Consider the following 20,663-nt stretch of genomic DNA (forward strand, 5'->3'; position numbering starts at 1 on the left):
ATTATGCCAACTGGAAGAGAGCCCGCCGTAACTCGCGCGGACGCGGATGAACGTATCCACCGGCGATTTAACGAACGGCGTAATCGTCGTGGAGGCGAGCTGTTCAACAGAAAGACAACCGATTGGCTAATACCGGTTTAATTGACTTATGCCCCGTGATGCAGCGACCGTCGCGATTGAGAATCACGTCTAAACACTCAACGAGAGCACAGCTGCGGAGGAATCAGCGCTCGGCTGCTGCCCGACGGAATCGTGACCGTCGCCTTAGGAAAGTGTTCGAACAACATCGCCAGGCGGAGTCACGTCTCGCGTTACGTTAACGAACAAATTGCGAAACACCCGCGAAATGGACAGCGTTTCGCGGCTACGGGATTGCCTCCTCCCGTGAAAGCTTCCACGTACGATGCTGATTCGTTTTGCCACGTATTCGGAATCGTGAACGAATGCCATCGAATAATCTTATATAAATCGCTTCTATTCGTCGGTTCTATGGATATCCAGCTAAACTGAATTACCTTGTTTCTCGAACTTTTTGCTTCTGCAACTAGAAACAGAACTAAACTTCCAAGCTTCGTTTAGAATCCTAGAGTTACTTTCGATTAAATGCCGAAATTTTAAAGTTCACTTCGCGGTTGGTTCAGCTGGTTTCTTGCTCGGAGTTCAGTCGGTTCCGGTAACTTTATGATTAAGTAACAGTACAATCTAACGACGGATACGCGTCGCCGGTGTATCGAATCCCGGACAGCCGAGAAAAGCAAAGGGGGCCGTTAACGCGTGAAAACGTTTCTCAAGGAACAGACAAACAAAAGGAACGAGGCCAAGGAAAGGAAGCGGCCAAGACAACGGAACAAAAAGGTATTCTAATCGCCGGTAATCGAGCGGCGTGTCGAAGATGGCACTCGCACGATCACGTGGCGATCGTGAAAAAATAAAAGAACGCTTTGTCGGCCGCATCCTTGAGACGGGCGAGACAGGAAACACCGCGACAGGTGTACCGGCTCGTGCATACGAGCGTAAGTGCACTCTATCCAGCTAATCGCCGGCGATTACGCAACGCTTGGTATTCGCCGGGACGGGTAAACACTTTTTCTTTCGGATCGAGATCCCCTATGACCTCACAGGAAGTGACAACCGCCACGTTCATCGTTATAAATATCCACGCGCGCTTATGCGAGCGACACGCGAAGAAAGCGATTTTTCTTGCAGCGACGCTTGTTTTCCGCGCGTTTACGTAAACGTACGAGCCGTGTAAGTGCAGTGTAATGCGCGATAGAGATCGTACCGAGGGACGACGAGCGGAGAGCCGAGCTTATCCGCGGGCCCGGACTTATCTTCGACCTCTGAACCCGCCGACGAGCAAGCCGGTTCTGCCCTCCTCTCGCTAGATCTCAGAGACGATTAAGGAAATTCGTGTATCTTAAGCGAATTGCTTCATTAATCTTCCTATTTCCATCGAAATCTCGGCCAGGCCTATATTAGGTCTAGACGATAGAGAAAGATGACAGAGGCGATTAAGGAAATTCCTGTATCTTAAGCGAATCGCATCATTAATCTTCCCATTTCCTTCGAAATTTCGACTCGACCCATATTAGGTCTAGACGATAGAGACGGATGGATTAGATTTTTAGACGAGCTTCGAGAATGTTCTCTGCAGCTGGAAGATTCGAGCGTTTCATCTGCGGTCGGTGAAACTACGGTTCATTACATCGAAAGTTTCGAATGTGACGAAGATAATACACAAAAGTTTCGAGAAGTTAATTTACCGCGGTATGGAACGACAGTACAAACGGCTCGCGTAGTAATTAACAAAACGCTGCTAATATTTTCCCTTAATTACAGCGGCACTGGAACCGAATTAATCTCGGAAAGATAGATAGCCGGCCAGTGACGCAGCAGGATCTTCCCGACCTACATTAAGAGTTCCAGCGCAGAACTTCAGTGTTTCATCCGCGATTGGAACTCGATACGGGAGTTCTGAATGTCGAAACACGCCGATCGTTTTATTATTCGCTATTTGACAAAAAGAGTGTCTTCGAGAACATCATCCAATCTCCGTCGAAACACGACAAGCAACTAAATTACACGTTTCTCGTTAGCACCGAGTCACTAGCGTGCCTATTTCGCGTCGCGGCGTAGAATGTCCTTCGCGCGCGGAAAGATTAAGCCTCGATTCTCGTTCGTCACCGGTGGGAACCGCGTCAGTTCCAGGATAAACCGGGAAACTCTGATTACCTTCCGCAGCTAGAAAATCGATGACAGTGCCCGTGCATAAGCGGGTCCGCCTGTCCCGCGCCCATTTATCCCTCCTTAAATACCGCGGTGACATCGGTCGATACAAAGGTTGCGTTCCAGTTTGTCCGGGGAAGAATCATTCTTTTCGTGTTTTTTTTCTCTCTCTCTCCTCCCCTCTCCGTTCCGGCGTGTTTCACCGTTGCTCGCGCGCCGATGACAGCAACGCGCGCCGCGGATCGGCTGAAAGTGATTCGACGGAGAAAAGCGGGCCGGCTGATATATCGAACGTGAGCGAAATACGCGAGCGCTACGGGAGCAAGTGGGTCGTGATCCAACTCCGTGACACGTTACATCCATCCGGGAGGAGTTTCCACTGCGGCACGCGGCGCTTTTAATAAAGAACCCCCTCCCTCCTCGAACTCCCTTATTTCTCCTTCGCCATCCCCCCTAGCCCGTGGCCACACAAGAAGGTAGCCGGTCCCGCGGCCAAAGGAAATTTCGATATCTGGCCGGGCTCCAATCGCCGAATCGAAACCGACGTCGGGCACCAACGCGGTTACGACCGTCCACTTGGCTGCCCGCTAACTTTTCGCTGAGTTCCGGCCACCTTCCCGCGACGCACGAATTTCTGTAATCTTGGATCACGGGAATCGTGCGGTCGCCGTGAATTATTGGGAGCATGTGTGTCAAGGTGCTGTTGCGATCGACTCTGGTTCCTGCGAATTGGTGATCAAGCATGAGGATGCTTAGGTTTGGTTTTTTAGATCGAGGAAGTAGAAGATATGGGATTGACAACTAGTGTAGATCAAATTATGGAACCAGGAAATTTCCTGATAATGGAAGTCTGTAAGTTAGAGGGGATTGTTCTCTGAACGATTGGATTGATTATGGAAAATCTGCGGTATCGAATGAGTAATCTACTTCGCCCCGTTCCTGTCGTTAAACGTTCCCGTGCTTCAATTGCTTCAACAGCCTTCAAGTTGCATCGAGGAAGATTATTAGAGAAGCAACGACTCGGATCGTCGTTCAATCATTTCTGGAGCAGGGGACGCGACGAAAACCCGTGGTATCGCGTGCGTCGGGAACCAGATATTCGCATTGCGTCAAGTCGATGAACTTGAGCACTCAACGGAGACTGGTACGTCGCTGAACAAGACCATACACGTGCTAAACTGGTTTTCTCGCCGTGGCTCTTCGATTCGTCTGTTACGTACGGTAATTGACCGCGACATTAGGCCTATACACGCCATACCGAACAAATAGAGGCAAATCGCGACCGATCATCCTCCGCCTCGTCCCCCCCTTGCCGCGGCGATGTCCGCTCGTGACGTCCCGGATCGTCAATTAGTAGCTCGGCGACAACTTGTCGTTCACGATCGTAAATAAACGCCCTCGCATTCCGAAAAGGGGCTCGTCCGCCTCGTCTGAGGTCCGTCGAGTAGGAAGTTTCCTGTCCACTTGATGTTTAAGGACATCCTTCTGTGGAGACCCATAGCCGGGAGTTAGACTGGCTTTCTGGGGAGTCTGGGTCGTTTCTAGGCATCGTCTTCGATGACTCCGGGGTTCATGGGAGTTCATAGTCACGATATTTTCGAATAGAAGTGTCGCACTTACTCAATTTTATTTGTAGTCCACGTTTGTTTTACTTGGGCAGGAATGTTTGAACAGTAATATTTGGATTATCTTAACGTAGACGTAGACTTTAGCCCTTTGCAGTCTCTACCTTAACAACAATTTTTTCTATATTTATCTGTAGTATCACAGTTGTATCATTTCAATGACTCTCAAATATTTTTGAATAAATAGAGCGTCACATTAAGCTGCAATCGAATGAACGTCGACGTGAATCTCAAAGCGAGAAACCAAGAGCACTTCGGACCGCAAAGGGTTAGGTATTAGGTGGTTTACGAAAACGCTAAAGAAACAAGTGACTATTCTTACCAGAGACCTCTCGAGAAGTTAGATAAAAGTACTCGAAAACGCACGAAGCTTGTAGATTCACGGGAATCTCATCTTCCGCCGATCGTTTTCCTCTTGAAGAGTGATGACGGTTTCACAGATAGGACTCTCGAGGCAGCGTACAGATGATCCCGGAGAATCTCGCGGCAATTGCGATCAAAGGCGCAGATGGTTCTAGACGAAAGTAGGCGAGCGTCGTTTAAGTTGACCGCGACAAGCAGTAGCCACGCGTTTCCCCGATTCCGCGTCGTGTAATGGACAAACACGAGCGGCCACGCGGCTGTCTGGTGAACACCAGATGCCAGCTAATTCATACAATCTAATCCTGGATTTTTAATCGTTCCCGGAGTATATTTCCGTGACTCGGCTGGCGGCGACGTCGCGGCCAACGTAACCGAGCCTCCGGCCGCCACACGAGCCGGAGTCCCGATCATTGTTGTCGAGCGTTGTTGATAGACCGATTTCAATAAATCACCGTCGAAACGGCATTATCGTCGGAAGCGGTTGATTTATCGGAGCGGTTCAGAAACCACTAGCAATTTAAAGGCGATTGAAGCGTTGGCCAAAATCGCTCCTGCCCGGTGACGTCAACCTGTCGTATAAATATCACTTGAGACACTTGTTAATGCGATTTCGAGATGTCTTACTGGCAGTCCTGTCGTTGCGTCAATGGAAATTTCAAGAAATTTTATTACGATCATTTTTTCCTAACTGAAGCGTTAGTTCAAGGACGCCCCAGACCGTAGACTACGCTAGACACGCCCCTGGGATACACAATGTTGCAACAATCTTAATTCTCCGATTAGATTCGAATTATGATAATGTTTCAAGTAATTCCAGATCCACTCGAGACTCGGAATACAGGAAGCCACTCATTGGGTAACTGTCAACTTAGGCACGCCTCCAGACGCCAAGCGATCATCATGATTCACTAATGTTTAATTCATGCATACTTTTCCTCACGTATCACGATCTTCCGCGGAATACAAGAATTCGAACGACAGTTTTCTCACCCTGAGTAATTCTAGACATCTCAATTATGTCAGAGCAGAGGGCACACCTATTATGAATCACCCAAGCCACGCCCCCTAAAATCATACAGAACGGAACATCGCCTAACCACTGTCGTCCAATTATCCTCTATCCAAACTTCCTGAAACACGACGATCCAAAAAACCGTTCCCCTACCGTGAACCGGCCAAAACCACGCCCCTAAGCCCGGCGAGGAGTGGGGGGCCTGGCGGCCCGACCTTGGCCATCTAATTGGCCCCTCTCCAACTCAATTTTCCGAGCGTTCAGCGAACTGGTTCCGAACCCTCGAAAGGTCCTGTCCAAGGCCTTCCAGGTCTCGCGCACCCCGGAATCCGATTACCGCGAGATCGCAGCGTACACGTGTACTTCCGCGAGAGAGTCACTCGACGCCGTTTATGCGCTCGAAGGAACGAAGCAACGAAAGAAAGGGCGGGGGAAAAAAAGGGGAAAAACGAAGCGAGAGCAGGGAACAGAGAGACACGGAGAGACGAGACGCTTCCTGATTCTCGTGTTTCGCGTACGAACACACGATCGCGCGCTCGCGCGGCCGATTCAGTCACGACGAGGCATTCCGAATTAAGAGTCGAACAAATTGACCGAGGGGGATTAATTGATCGAGGCGCGGCCGGCTTCTTCCCGGCTAATCCCCGTTGCCCTTTTCCTTTTAATCCCCGCGCGGCTCCTTTCTATTTCGATTACCCGCGCCAGCCACCGGCTACCAGACGCGCTTCGATTAAGGTTAACGCCTGCTAATGCTCGACGTAATCGGAATTACAGAAAGTTTATAAGCGATCGCGTGGATCGCTGGCGCCTTCTCGCAATTTCATTTATCGTTGCCTTATAATTTCACCGATATAATGTAATCCGAGCCGGCCAGGAATCCCGCTCCGCCCGTCCGACCATTTCGCGAAACCCTCCTCTCCCCCTCTCCTTTCTCCGCGCTGTCCGCGAACGCCGGCTCCGACGTTTCATAATTTCATTTAAACTCCCGTAATTTAAATTAAACGGTTCCCGTCGGTGGGACCGTTCCGTGCCCGCGGTGGCAATCCACTGCTCCGGGCCTCTTTCGTCACCGCGTCGCATTGTCCGTCACTTTCGACGATTAGGAAATCGGGGGAAGACGTAAAAAGCGCTTTCTGGTCGGAGCGTGTGATCTGAATGCCGCCGAGGACCCGGGAATGGGGTTTTGTGCCGGTGAAATATGAAGTCTCAGAGAATTATGGAGAATAAGGGGTATTCTTTTATTCTTCGCGATAAGATATTCTATGGAATGATAAATCTACGCCATATTTCTCTACATACCCGCTTAATCTACTATACCTCGATGATTCCTATATTCCCTTTTCCTTCAGACTTCAAATATCGAATCTTCCAAGCGAATATAACTGATACAATTAGAGAAATTATTCCTCCCTCTAGTTGACGCGGCGAAATATATTAATGCCGGACGAAACGGAATAAGATATAAGATAATAAGATACTCTATAGAATGAACAATCTACGCCATATTTCTCTACATACTCGCTTAATCTACTATACCTCGATGATTCCTATATTCCCTTTTCCTTCAAACTTTAAATATCGAATCTTCCAAGCGAATATAACTGATACAATTAGAGAAATTATTCCTCCCTCTAGTTAACGCGGTAATATATACTAATGCCGGACGAAAGAGAATAAACAACTGCGTTAATTTCGAGAGACAAGCGATAGCGAGGTATACCGTTCGTCTCGCGCGAGGTACTCGAAGCGGACGGCGCGGGAGAAAGTTCGAAAATCGTCGATCTCGGGATTCGAGGCACGAGGGAATTTAATATGCGCTCGCGTTGGGGCGCAGAGCACGTTCGGCTGCGAAACGCGGACAGAAGTATGTCCGAGGTACGCGTCTATGGTATCTAATCTACGGCCGGCAGACATTTCCATGGGTTTTCTCCGCGCGCGCGGAAACCCGGGGGGCCGGCCGCTTGAAAATTCCGCGGCGGATCGGACGGAACGGCGCGCGGCGCGCAGCGCGGCGATAACAGCCGACCGAGAATAGACGAATGACGCGAGGCGCCGGGAGGTCGCGATATTTGCCCGATACACATTCGCCGAGTGTGCAAGGAAATGCATTTCCAAGATAAAAGCGACGCAATTTTCGCACACGTTATTTCCTGGCAGTAGAAATCGGTCGACGGGCGAGCAACACGTGGCGCGCGACAATATAATGCTCGCGAAGCCGACAGAAAATGACGACGGTCACGTGTGTCATCGATTTCGGAGCACGTCGCCGGGAAATATTGCAAATTTTCCGTTCGACCGGTGCACAATGCTGAAACGCGAGCGTTTATAGCTCCCGCAAATATTAGAGCTTCGCATACGAAACGCGCTAACGTATTTCGCGACGATACTAAGGCGACGTTGATAGTTGTTCGAACGTTACACGTTGTAAAGATTAGATAGAAAAGTCTATTGTGGAGCTGCGAAATATGAAATCGATGGGATAGACCGACTCATCGGAGTCGCTTCGCTAGAAGCAGAATGTTCTCTGACAAATTACTTCGAAGGAATAATTAACATTCGGTTCACCTAATATGTACCGTGTATTTTACTACAAACTACAAATTTCAAAAATCTCGTATTTCTCAACGAAAACGTTCCCCTGAGAAGCTTCTATCAGATCCCAGCCTCGCTACCTAACGTCCCCAGACAAAGATTCCTATTCTAATTATAAGCAAGGGCTCGGAATCACAGATAAACCCTCCCCTCGCAGCAGTCGTTATCAGCCGGTTAGCAAGGGAGTAGCGCGAATCTATAATTGGAGTAATCTGCGTCTCATCTGGCCAGTCTCTGGAACCAACACGACCGATCCCCGTTTTATCGCGGGAGCTGTCATTCAAGTCGACGGCCGGTCAGCCGGCGGACAAAAAGCGCCGCGAAAATCCACTATTTTTACCCGGCATTCCACGGAGCGTTGGTTACGCGGTGGCCCCGAGGCGCGGGGAGGAAGGATATTTGCGCGCGGCGTTCTCTGTTCATTGAAGTAATCTCTATTTCAGGCCGCGTTACACGACAGCGGAATTTCTTGGAACAACATTACATCCGTTTCACTTACATCATTCCAGAGATAGCTGATCGAAGGGGCCCAACGCTCGCGCGCTACGGCGCGTCAGCTAATTATCTCTGTTTCGTGGCGCGAGCCGCGACCGACCGACGTTTCCAGTCGGCCGGTCCGGAGATCGGGCCGATCCGATCGAATACGCGCGCGACGGAGGGGAAAAAAAGAACACTCACCGTGTACGGGACGTGATAATTCCTGCGGTGCACGTCGCCGTGACACTGGACAGTGGAGAGCATGTTGACAGCTGTCAACCGGCGCGCGGACGAATCAATGATCTGGCCGGTACGTCGTCGCACTCTGCACACCGTCGTGGATCAACGATCTATCGCGAGTCATTTTCGTCGGCACTGTGTCCCGTCGATTCGATCATCGCTCGTTTTAAAGACGCGGCCGCCGGAAGTGCGTGTCCGTGAACGGAGTCGCGCGGCATCCCGTCCGGCCGAGAGGATTTTCAATTGGACACACTGTCATCGATGATCTTAATGGGACTAGTTTCTCTCCCGAGTTTCGTTTCCCGGTGTTTTTATTCTACCCGATCGGAATGTCAGCGGCGAGGGACGAGAATACCGCGGACGAGACGGCAAAAGACGCGGCGCGTTCGATGGCAAAAGCCGACGGAACTCGAATGGAGCTCGTGTCTTTCGGATCACGCACGGAACGTATAGGTTTAGGTATACCGGAATGCGCCTGCGCGGTGCCCCGGCTAAGGCGCCCCAAGACCACGCTCGGTTTCTCCTTGTTCTCCACTTCTTTCGCCCTGGCCACTCTTCCTACTCTCGTTCGTCCTTCTTTTCCGTGCCCGCCGACGCTGATAAACCGAATCCGATCGCTAGATTTTCTGCGCGACGATCGCTGATCGCCCCTGTCCGCCGGATCTCGCGATTCCGTTGATCCTCCGATATTTCACCCTTCGAGAATGCGAATATCTCGGATAGTCACGCTTCGACATTTACAATTCTTCGTAAAGAGTTTTTATTTCAGAGATGGGGAAATGTTGTATCTTATAGTAGTCTTTAAAACAATTTTCCGACGTTTCCAACGGAGAAGGAACAATTCTCAAAGCGAGCTTTGAAGACTGAGCTTAAGGAAATAACAGCGAAGTAGGAAACGAATGTTTCGAAGAGTTTCAACGAATCGACGGTAAACTATTCGAGGCTCTTCGCCATATCCAACGCAGCTGTTGCCAGAAGTGCGTGAAACAGGTTCCGCGGTTCGCCCAAAAGTACACGAACACCCAATAAACCCGGCTCACCTGTCCGCGGCCCGATAAAACGCACGGTTCTCCTTTTTGGCATCGATTATCCTTCGGGCCCGAGCCAGAACGATTAAACCGCGTGATCGATTAAGCGGATATAAAACCGGACGAATCCGTCAAATCATCGGCACCGAGTCGTCACGGGTTATCGTCGGGAGCCGCGTCGTAAATTACGTGGGACGGCCATTAAAATGCGCGCGGAAAATATTCAGGCGTTCGTCGAGCGCGAGCGGTATCGCGACGAATATGCAAATACGGCGATTAAGGCGCGCGGAAACGCAGTAAAAAGCAGCGCTAGGCCAGGAATTATTATTTCCCCGTGTATCGGGGACGATTATCGATACAAATTCAATCCCCCACCAGAGCGGCCCGTTCTGCCCGTCACTTTTATCGGCCCGAAACCGGTTCGCGGAGACGGATCATTTGTCTCGATCCCGGCGCTCGCGCGCGCGCGCGTCGCGTCTTCCCTCGATCCTCAACCGCGTGTCATCCCCGTCCTTGATCCCTCGATCGCGTTCCGATTGGGCGCAATTGATCACCGACGCCTTCGTTAATTCGCGAAATAACTGGTTATCACCTTCGCGCTCCTATACTCGACGAGATTTTATTCGGACGAGGCAAGGTGAGGTATGTGCGAATCGTTTGCGGGAAAATGTGGCTGATTGTTTTGAAGAACGGAAACTGTTTTCGTGAGACAGGAATTTTGTTTTTCCGTTGCTCTGTGTATTTCTGGTAAATGCGTTTGGTTTTAAGGTATAATGTGCGAGGAAGCAAGTTTGAAGATTTAACACTAAAGCTATCGAGCACTTCGATTGACTTTTGAAAATTTCATTATGGAAACTCCAAGAGTGCATCTGTTCAGACTTTAATTGATTTACAATTCAATTTGCATGGTGCTAAATGAATTTCTTTAATAATTTCTCAGAGAAACATTTGTCACCTTTCTAATAATTGCAAAAAGAAGACATCAGAGATGAGACATCGAGTCAGACTCGACATTCTATTTTGTTGCAACCTCTACCTGTTTTGATAGTTTTTTCTATATTTATTTGTATCGCAATTGTACCATTTAAAGGTGACATTTCACAGACTCCCAAATATTCTTGAATAAATAAATAGAGCGTCACATTGAGCTGTCATTGAACGAACTAACGTCGACGTGAACCTCGAAGTGAGAAATGAAGAGCACTTCGGACGCAAAGGGTTAATGTTTCAAGATGTTCGAGTACAGCTTGAAGATTTTAATATTTTTACGTTCGAGTAGAACGATTGGTTTTTATTTCGAACGTAGTCGGCGAATACGCGATCGATCAAAGAGAAATTCGTTCGGATTCCCTTCGAATAAATGGGTATAACGATCCTCTGTGAATAACGAGCTATTATTGCTTGAATGACTTACTCGAACGACGAGTATTCACCCGGTAGATTATCTGGCATACATATTAATTCGAAACGATTCGAATAATGCGCGACCCCGACTGTTCGTTCTTGTCTTTTATCGATCTCGAGTGGTCACGGTTTCGCAACGGACACGAAAACCGTACGCATACCCGGGCCGATCGGAACGCGCGAGAAATTAATTTCGCTTGTTTAATTAAAACTGGCTCCGCTTAAATTCGCCGATGGTAAAAAAGCAGGTGGGACGTCTCATCGCGATACGCTTAAGTGGACCTATTACGCGGCTTCTCGACGGGTTCTCCGCGGCGATGAGACCGCGGACCGCTTCATTTTCGAATGAATGCGCCGCGAGAGCGTTTCCAAAGGGAAAAAAGAGGCGCGCGGGATGATTCATAAAACTGCAAGTTGTTATTGCGGTTTCTAATGATTCCGCGATCAAAGGAGTGAGTAATGTACGATTCGCATTTTCTCGTTAAGCGATCTATACTTGCGCGAGCATGAGAATGCGTGTTCGCAGTGATGAAAAATTGGACGTTTAATCGTTGCGTTGTGTTCGTGTAGTAACGAGATCTGCGACTCTAAATAGCACCAGTATTTAAAAAGATAATAAGAGAAATGTGTCTACAGCTGCATCGTTATTCGAGAAATTTGTATTTCTCGTAATACAAAGAAATACTAAATAATGTCTCTTTTGAATGAAATCTCGATCGAGCACAATATTTCAGTTAAGAAACCTCATAGAAAATATCTGAATGGATGTATCGTTCGAAACTGCACAAATATTTGTAGTATCGACGAGGAATATTTTCTATAAACATGTCTGGAGCTTGTCAAGAAGCTCGCGACGAAAGAAGACCGTGTTTTTGCAGCGACAGAGAACTTCTGACAGGTATTAAATGGTCCACCAGGACGTATCTATCGGCCGGTTTACCACAATGGAGACGCAAAGCGCGGAGAGCTCACATTATACAGGCATACCACCCCCACCAAGCGAAGGGTTCAAATCGGCGCAACAATGGGGGACAGGAATTGGAGCGAATGCGACTGGTAACAATATCGTCGGACACTTCCAACCCATTTCTTGTAGCCATTGTGTTAATGGAACTCGATCGGCGTTTACTCGGCGTCGATAACAATAATAATCATGCCGTGCCGGTTAAAAAGGGACACGCACGGCGCTCGTGTTGCCGCGCCACCCACGCCGTCGCGGAAAAAGAAGCATAAAGGATCCACACCGTGCAGACGCGAAATATCCCGAGAGAGATTCCATTGCCTTTCGTAACAACCGAACGACGCGATTCTTCGCGCGGACGTTCGCGGGAATTATTGTTAAATGGTCGAATTAAAATATCGATAGAATTAAACAGGAATTTACGGTTACGGGTTTCACCGATAAAATCATTACCTCGGCGAATGTAATTCCACTTAATCCCCGATATTTGTTTACAACCGTTCGAATTTGCATATTCGAACGCTCGCGTCTCCCGGAAAAATCGTTAATGGAAATCCTTCCTGTTGGCGCGCAGGATTCTTAAACGAATCGCGAAGGACGAATGGATCCCGAGCGTCGCTTGTCCATTACCGCGGGAAAAATCGCGATCTGTTTATTGATCTCGAATCGCCGACGTAATTAGAAGACGCTCGTCGACGCGGCCGCGCGAAGATAGCCGGTTTCCAGGCGCGAAACGCCCGAACGATGCTTTACGGCAGTGTAAATCTCGTTTATGCGTGTTGCCGCCACGTACCGATGCGAACGGACACGTACGGATACGACTGGCGTTCCCTCGGCAATTTTCCGCTCGGTATTTATCGGCGACGATTATAATGATACATCTTTATTACGAGCGAGATCGCGCCGGCGCAGAAAGCACGGCCGGAACTTTTTCGACGGGACAGCTGGGCAAATTAGACCCGGCTGTTTTACCGTAATCCCGTTTTTGTTCAGCTCTTTTGTGAAACAGAATTTCGTGCGCGGCGTCCCTTTGGCTTTTTAATTAACACGGTTTCTTCTTATTCGGACGGATTTAATGCGTTCGTCGCGAATCACGGAGACGCGACGCCCGAGGGATCTCAGCTAATAATGGCTTATAAATTATGATTGGATTTCTGAATTGTCTGCGAACCGCGGAAGCGTTTCGGTTAATACAACTTGAACGTATTCTCGAACGTTACAGGCTGCGCTCGGAATAATTTCAACAATTTCAATGATTCAAAGTCTCTTAACGGTTCCTGCACTCGAGATCCGAACACTTCGAATGGTATTAAGCGATCCGCGTTTCGTTATCCGGTCATTTTATATCTTCATTATTCTCGCGTTTCACGGGCGAATAATTCGAACAGTAAATTTCGGAGTTCAACCTGTTCGAACGTTTGAATTGCGGACTAATTTACATAGTCCGAGAAACAAAGAGCGGATCCGAGCGACGTCTGAGCAGAGAAGCAATTAAATCCGCGCGCGAAAAAAGCCGTCAGAAGTGACTGCAATTTGGTGGCTCGAAGGAGATTCACGGTTGGCAACATTTTTCACGGTTCCGACGTAAAATTCTGTCGAGGAGCGGGACATTAATCGTTCAGCGGCGGCGGCGAGGGGCTCGGTGACGCTGGTTCATAAATTTCGATGCACTTAGAGCCCGGTGCAGCCGTGCACCCCCTCGCCGCGTTCGATCCGTGGACCAGGGGCGGCGGGGCGCTCGAGATTCTAGTCGCACGATATAGAACGATGACAAATCGTCCGCGAGGAGGAATCTCCGCCGAAGTACGAACGGAACTTCCCCGCGAACCGACGTGGAGGACGAAATATGCGGAGAGGACATCGCGGTCCTTCTTCAACAATTCAACCTCTTCGCTGCGAGTGACGAGTATACTCGTCGTAAACAAATGGCAATTGTTTCGGCGATGTACTCTCGTCATGAAGGGATAGAAATTTTTTGCGCGACGAGTATACCGTTGATTTGAAAAGAAAGCGTTCTTGTGATTTAACCCTTTGTAGGCCCATGTAACTTTGAAGTCACATATCGATATATTAATATAATAAAATTAAATAATGAGTTAACTTGAACTTTCGTACGCTCAGGCGTGAAAGTTCAATGCCATTCTAATTTGAAGGATACAAAATATATTAATTTAATGAAATTATTCAAACTATATACATTGTTAATTCGTTTTCATATGTGCGTATTCATTAATTTCGAATGGCAGATACTTTGTTACAATCATGGAACATAATTTGTTCAGTTAATTAGCCCATAGAGGGTTAATTCCATTGTACAACTGAGGACGTTCAGCGTAACGAGTGTAATCGTCGACGCGACGTTATAAGCGAAACAACGTACTTTCAGAAAGGGGACAAGAGATTAACCTCTATAACGTCGCGTTCTCAGCGACCCAGGTACCAAGCGATTCGGAAATTGTGGTCCGAATTATTTTTCGCGGTCCGAGAGACCGAATTCCAGGCGAAGACGGATGGATTCTCCCGGTGAATCAGCGCAGCGAAGCGTCGACGCGGTAAATACGTCTAAATTTAACCGGAAGTAGCGGCGGTCGATGGAAGAAACGACTGAGACGAGATTACGCTCGGTGCCTGGCGTGGAAGTGCTTCATCCCCCCATCCCTGTCTCCTCGTCGCGCTCTGTCGCCGAAGATCGAACCCAGCAACCCCTTCAACACCGTAAATAAATCCCGTCCTCGTTTACGCGTGCCACGCGGGCAGATGTTAGGACTGCCACTCTTGTCTCGGTGGCGAAAGGAAAACACTGAGCGAGTTCCGAAAACATCCGAGAGCGGACGGCTATTCGACAGGCTCGATTATGCACTTTTACAAGGTCGAGTGCAGCCGCTGGAGAACTTCCGTCGGCGGAGAAAAAATTGATGGGCTGAGGGCCTCTGGGTGTTTACGTCTGCGGCTGATTGTTTTGGGGTTCGGTAAACGACTGCGTCACTTTTAGAATTTTCCTTGGAAGCGGAAAATGTATCACTTGAGAATGGAGTAACTAAAACTATCGTGATTATAGTAACGATACTTTGGAAATGGATTTATTCGTAATCATTCATTGGTGTCTTTCATAATTTTACGAATATTCAATTTTCAACAGGAATTCCAGGTGTAAATGTTTCATCCCTTTGCACTCGAAAGACTCTCAGTCACCACTTGATTTGATACAAAACTATGAAGTTGAATATTCAGTATTTTAAATTAAAATTACATTTCACAATATGGAATATTTAGTAGTAGTTTATAACTATATTAGTATAATAGTTTCAAACAATGTCGTCTATATTTCATCAGAAAATGTCCAAATGTTTCTACTGAGAAACTTTCGAGTGCAAAGGGTTAATCCCTAATTTTTTTTGATGAATCAAAGAAACTACCTTAAAATAATTAAATTTTCCACGCATCGAAATTTTGTACTGAGAAGGAAAATAAAAGATCGAAGGAATGTTATAGCATTTCTCGTTTTCTCCGGAGATACCATAAAAATTAGTTGCAGTTGCCGATAGATCACGAAACCATCTGGAGTACCAACTGTTAAATGTATCCATTAAGTATGAAAATGTGTCGATAATCACCGAGCAGCACGATACACGTCATTCTCCCCGTTCGAGTGAGTCGCAGTTCAAGAAGCATTGGTACCTTGCCAAAATCTCCATTTGTTATAAGAGAAACGAGCGGCGATCACGTGAACACGGCCAGAATTTCGTTACGCGCCTGTGTTCCGAGGATGCTCAACTGACAAAGCGGGCCGCGCAATTAAGTTAAATAAGATTAATGCGCGGCCTGATGTAACGACTTCAATGGCGCGGTGTGTATCTAGCGCCCACCACGCAAATTCGTGCGTCGTTTGGTACACGGCTCGGAAGACAACGCAAGATTAATTGCATCGAAAATGCGGCGTGGGTCGCCCTAGTAAGGGCAGAACAAAGGTGCCCTGTACTCGACCGCCTTATCTGAACGGCGAAAGAGCCGCGAAACTCCAACGGTTTTCCGCAGACTGCTTAATTGCCATTCGTCAACGCTGCATCACTGTCTACCGCGCCAACAATATACGCGAATAAGAATCACTTTGTAGCTATACTTGGAAACAGAAGGAAGCGACGCATTTGCAATCAACTTCCTCATTGCGTTAACCCTTTGCAGTCCGAAGTTTTCCACTAGAAATATTTCAACATTTTCTGATGAGACGAAGACGATATTTTGTAAAACCAACTCGACAAATTCACGTGAATTGACGGACAAAGCTATTTTACGTCAATATTTCTCAGATTGATGCATTATACGAAGGAAATCAAGTGGCGACTGAGAGTCACCTCCCGAGTGCAAAGGGTTAACAATCCAGATGAAAATTTCACTCCCATCCGATTCTATATCGACCTATTTTCTAGCCACCGAATCAACCTCATTTCATCAACTATTCCAAACGCAATCGCGAAAGGCCAACAGTAACACCTACATCCTCACACTCCTCGTAAAAGATAATCCAAGGTGAATCAGAAAAAAGCCGAAGAGATCGGAAGTTAATAAACCAAGAAGAGTCTAAGTACGGAAAATGACGTCCGTCAGCTTAGCTGCCGCGACACTAAAGCCCCGAGCAATTTGTCACGGCCAATACGCGAGTCATTATTAATGAATCCTCCACCGGTAGCCACCGTCGTCGTGGCGCATCTCAAGGAGCCGGCGTTGAAAACGAAAACACGGGTATGCTCGATCCAGCTGCGTCGTAATAGTCGCTGTCCGCAACCCTATTTCCTAACCCCGTAACCCCGAGCGAGCGGCAATACGAAACGCGCGCGCGGTGGGTTCCCGGCGTTCAATGAACCGATGACGACTGGCAGCTGCAGGATTCTCAAGGACCTGCTCGCCACTATTTTTTCCCCTTCGCCGCCGGCCGACCCTCTTGACCCTCGAGCTTCCCCGTTTTCTTGTTCCCCGGGCATTACCATAAGCAGCAACCGATTTCCAGCGGGCCGAGCTCGCCGGAACGCGAAACGTTAGTCGTGAATTTCATCGATTCATCGCTTCCCTCCTCCTCGAACCGGACACGCAACTCGGGGAGAGAAAGAGCCGACGCTGTAATCGTTCGTTCGCGATCCGCGCTGGACACGAGAGCCGCGCGGCGGTTTATTCGGCGCTAGTAATTGCGATAGCATCGGCCGATTAAGACGTTAATTATCGAAAGATCGACTGCCAACGCGGACCCCCTCCTGGTTCGTTTATCTCGCCGCGGCGAGAGGAACACCTCCTAGCGGGTTAATTAACTCGTGCCCGACGAAACGAGCCTGGCGACGTCGGCGGGGGGAAACGCTACCGAGGATTAATCATGACCCCGAGACGGGGCTCTCACCTGCGTGACCGGGGGGAAGCCCCGCGAGCGAGCAACTCGCTCGGGGGTAGTGACTCCTTTGCATGCCGGAAGGTAAGTAACCAGCGAGAGGCGCGCGCGGGCAGCCTCGTCCCGATTTCCGCGAATGAAAGGGAATCTTTGATACGATTGCTCGATGAGTCACCGACGAGGCTAGTGATCTAGTTTTTAACAAGGTTTTATCCCCCTTTGACGGCGCGCCGCGCGGTACGTGGGATTTTCAGACTTCCAGACGCGGAGAGAGATTTTCTTTTGGCCCGGAGATTTTAGTCGGTCCTGCTTTTTACCTCTTCTCGTCGGTACCAAAGATTGAGGTTTATACGACTGTATACGTTGTAACTGCGGAAAGATTCGGCGTAGAAGTTGTTGTTGAGAAGCTAACTGTAGTAAACGAGAGGCAGATAAGACACTTTGTGTGCTATCAGTCCGTGCTAAATGTGTTGCAGATAAACCGACGATCATCTTCATTAGAGTTGCGCAACGTCGAAATTCGACGCGTTACGGAATTGTTTACCTGTATTTAGTTGAATAAAAGTCTGTGAATATCTTCGCATAATCGTGGATAAAGCGATATTTAATGTAGCGTAAGTCTATCCCGCGAATCGATACCGGAGCCGTCAACAACAATCAATCGTTCGCCCATCGCTACCCCTATTGACGGGCTCGATTCGAATTTCTATCAATAGAAATCGGCTCGCGCAACACCGTGTATTAGTATCAGCGTTAATTAATGCCTTCAATTTCCGCTGTTTATCGCGTCACAATGTTTGGACGTCAGAGAGCCCGGCCGGGCAGCGACTAATCGACGTTAATGCGATAATAATGTCGGGCACCGATCGCGCGTGCAATTGAACGACCGCTGATAATCTGATCGGACTTTACACCGTTTTCGACGTGTTCCGTTGGCAGAGTCGGTTCCGCCGTAGCACGCTCTCCGCCTGCATCGTCGTCGCGTCGTAGCGGTTTTATTTTGCGCGCTTGATGACCGAATTCGCGGCGCAGATAGTAATCTACGGGAGGGACTCTCTCTCTCTCTCTCCCCACCGCAGTTGCTTAATTGGGTCAGCAGCGCAAAAAATAAGGATGGGATCATCGGCGTTTCGGCTGGTACACGAATTACCGTCGACGTCACCGCGAAACGATACTCCGGTATCGCGCTAGTCGTTAACCTTGCGCCGGAGATGATCTCCGCGAGCGAAAAACAAGATTAACTCGAACGATTGCGACACAGTATCGCGATATTTTGTCTAGCTCGACGAACGAAACCAGTTCCGAGCGGTTCAGGCCTTGGGATTCCTTCTATATTCGTCAATTTCACTTCCAACTACAATGCATGGACGTAAGAATTCAGCTACGCGAGGAAATATTCACGGATTCGTGGCTGTTTATTTATACAACGGTCTTAATGACTCAATAAATTACGTGTATCTACTGATAAGCTTATCTTTTTATTGACTACCTTGTGCATAACATAGTTGCTATACTTTTGTTTATTTTTCTGGTGAAATTCGTGTCCGATACGATTGCTACTTTGTAAATTAAAGGCAGATTTCGTGGAATCAACCTTCGATGCAACAAGATTAAAGACTAATACAAATATTAAGAACATCGTATACAGATAACAAATATTAACCCTTTGCGGACGAAGATTGTTGAAAGTATACGAAACCTTTTGCAAATTCTGCTAAATTAAACACTGAATGCTTAAATCGTAGAGAATAAGGAAACTGTGTGCTGATTTCTTGCTGTTCGAACAGTTAAATCATTTGTCAACTGGGTATTCCAATCATGGAAGTTTGATCTCAGCAAAATGCCGACATTCGTCCGCAAATGGTTAAAACTACGAAAAGTTCAGTGAACTGACGATATAACTATAACGTTACAATTCAAGAATTCAGATATAACAATCCAAGAGTTATATCAGATAAATCTACTCCGAATAATGATTCGAAACTTACTCGATCACCGGAGCGACGACAAAAGCGTCTACCAGAAGGTAATCGAGTAGATTCCGCTTTTATTGCTCGCCATCAACGTAACCGGTTACGGAGGGTGATTAAAACGGGCCGATATATACCCTGGGTCCAATCTATCAGTTCCAACGCAACGAGTTCGCCCGGAAGTCTCCATATACCTACAGCTAGTAATTTCTCATTAAGTCCTGGTGACCTAGAATCAAACTCCGCACAGTCGTGGGAGCACAATGGCGGCGTAGACCGGGGGTTGCGTCGGGCCTGGCACCCAACCCCCGACTTCTCGACCGGTTCAATTGGATGTACGGCTCGCATACCGATAGTCTCTCACGAACAATGCCCGTTGCGTTCAGTTGTATGCGCGGCGCCCGCCGACGTTGAATATATCCTCGCTTTCTGCTGATTCGCCGGGTTGCATCGCGCCGGAAACCGGCAATCGGCGTAATAGCACAAAAATGGAAACCCCGGGAAACCCTCCCCCCCCCCTCCCTCCCTCCCTCGCCCCGCGGCTCGGGACGCGAGGATTCGTTTAACGTCCCACGCGTTCCCGTTCATTGAAAAACGGCCGAATCGCAACTTCGTGAGTGTATTTTCGATATTTCTCTTCCGCGATACTACCCACGAACCGGTTCCCGCTGTTTCAACTCTGTTCCAGTTCAATTCCGGGCCGATTGTGTTTGGCCTGCATTACGGTTTTGTATTTCAACGGGGGCGAGAAAATTAAAAGAGCACGCTCGGTCGAGGGAAATGCCTTTATGCTCTTGGAAAATTGTTTTACTAATGAACTTTGGGAGATTAGAATTGAATATCTAGAATTTTTAGTAGGTTAAGGTATTTTTAAGAGGAGTGATTGCGAGAATGAGTGTGAGCGAAGGACAGGCTGCAAAACGGTCGAGGGAAATACCTTTAAGCTCTTGGAAAATTGTTTTACTAATGAACTTTAGGATATTAGAATTGTAGTATCTAGAATTTTTAGCGTAGGTTAAGGTATTTTCAAGAGTGAATGTAAGAATGAGTGTGAGTGAAGGACAGGCTGTAGAACGGTCGAGGGAAAGTGGCCTGCGCAACGCCGCGGACCCAAGATTGCAGGGCCAGCTTTTCAGGGGTGCATCCGAGTGTTTGTGACGAGTGCGAGTGAGAAGAATGCTTGTGGAGAGAATGATTTTTAGGAGAGAATGTCTATGAGAGAGTTGCAGGAAGAGAGTCGTGTGTTAGCCTCCGTGGCATTGAGTTGTATTTTTACGTGTTGTCCGTGTTTCCATATTTTATTAAATACATATATTTATTCCTAGTTCTCGACTACTCAAGATCTACTCTTTCATTATCTATAATATAGTACCACTATAGAATTGAATATC

The 20,663-nt window shown here is 48.0% G+C and overlaps 1 protein-coding gene across 22 annotated transcripts in view; it reads right to left on the reverse strand.

Annotated features, from left to right (window-relative positions):
- Nucleotides 1-20,663, reverse strand: part of by (focal adhesion protein tensin) — a 194,647-nt gene that overhangs the window by 66,870 nt on the left and 107,114 nt on the right. The window contains exon 1 of one of the 22 annotated variants that reach the window (XM_031971949.2): nt 8,497-8,959. The exons of the other annotated variants lie outside the window; for them this stretch is intronic. Within the exon in view, the coding sequence (XP_031827809.2) occupies nt 8,497-8,559 (63 nt within the window). The 5' untranslated portion in view covers nt 8,560-8,959. Of the gene's footprint in view, nt 1-8,496; nt 8,960-20,663 lie in introns of those variants that run through there. 22 annotated transcript variants of the gene reach the window in all.

The sequence above is a fragment of the Nomia melanderi genome, chromosome 1, assembly GCF_051020985.1.
Source record: "Nomia melanderi isolate GNS246 chromosome 1, iyNomMela1, whole genome shotgun sequence".
Classification (NCBI taxonomy): Eukaryota; Metazoa; Arthropoda; class Insecta; order Hymenoptera; family Halictidae; genus Nomia; species Nomia melanderi.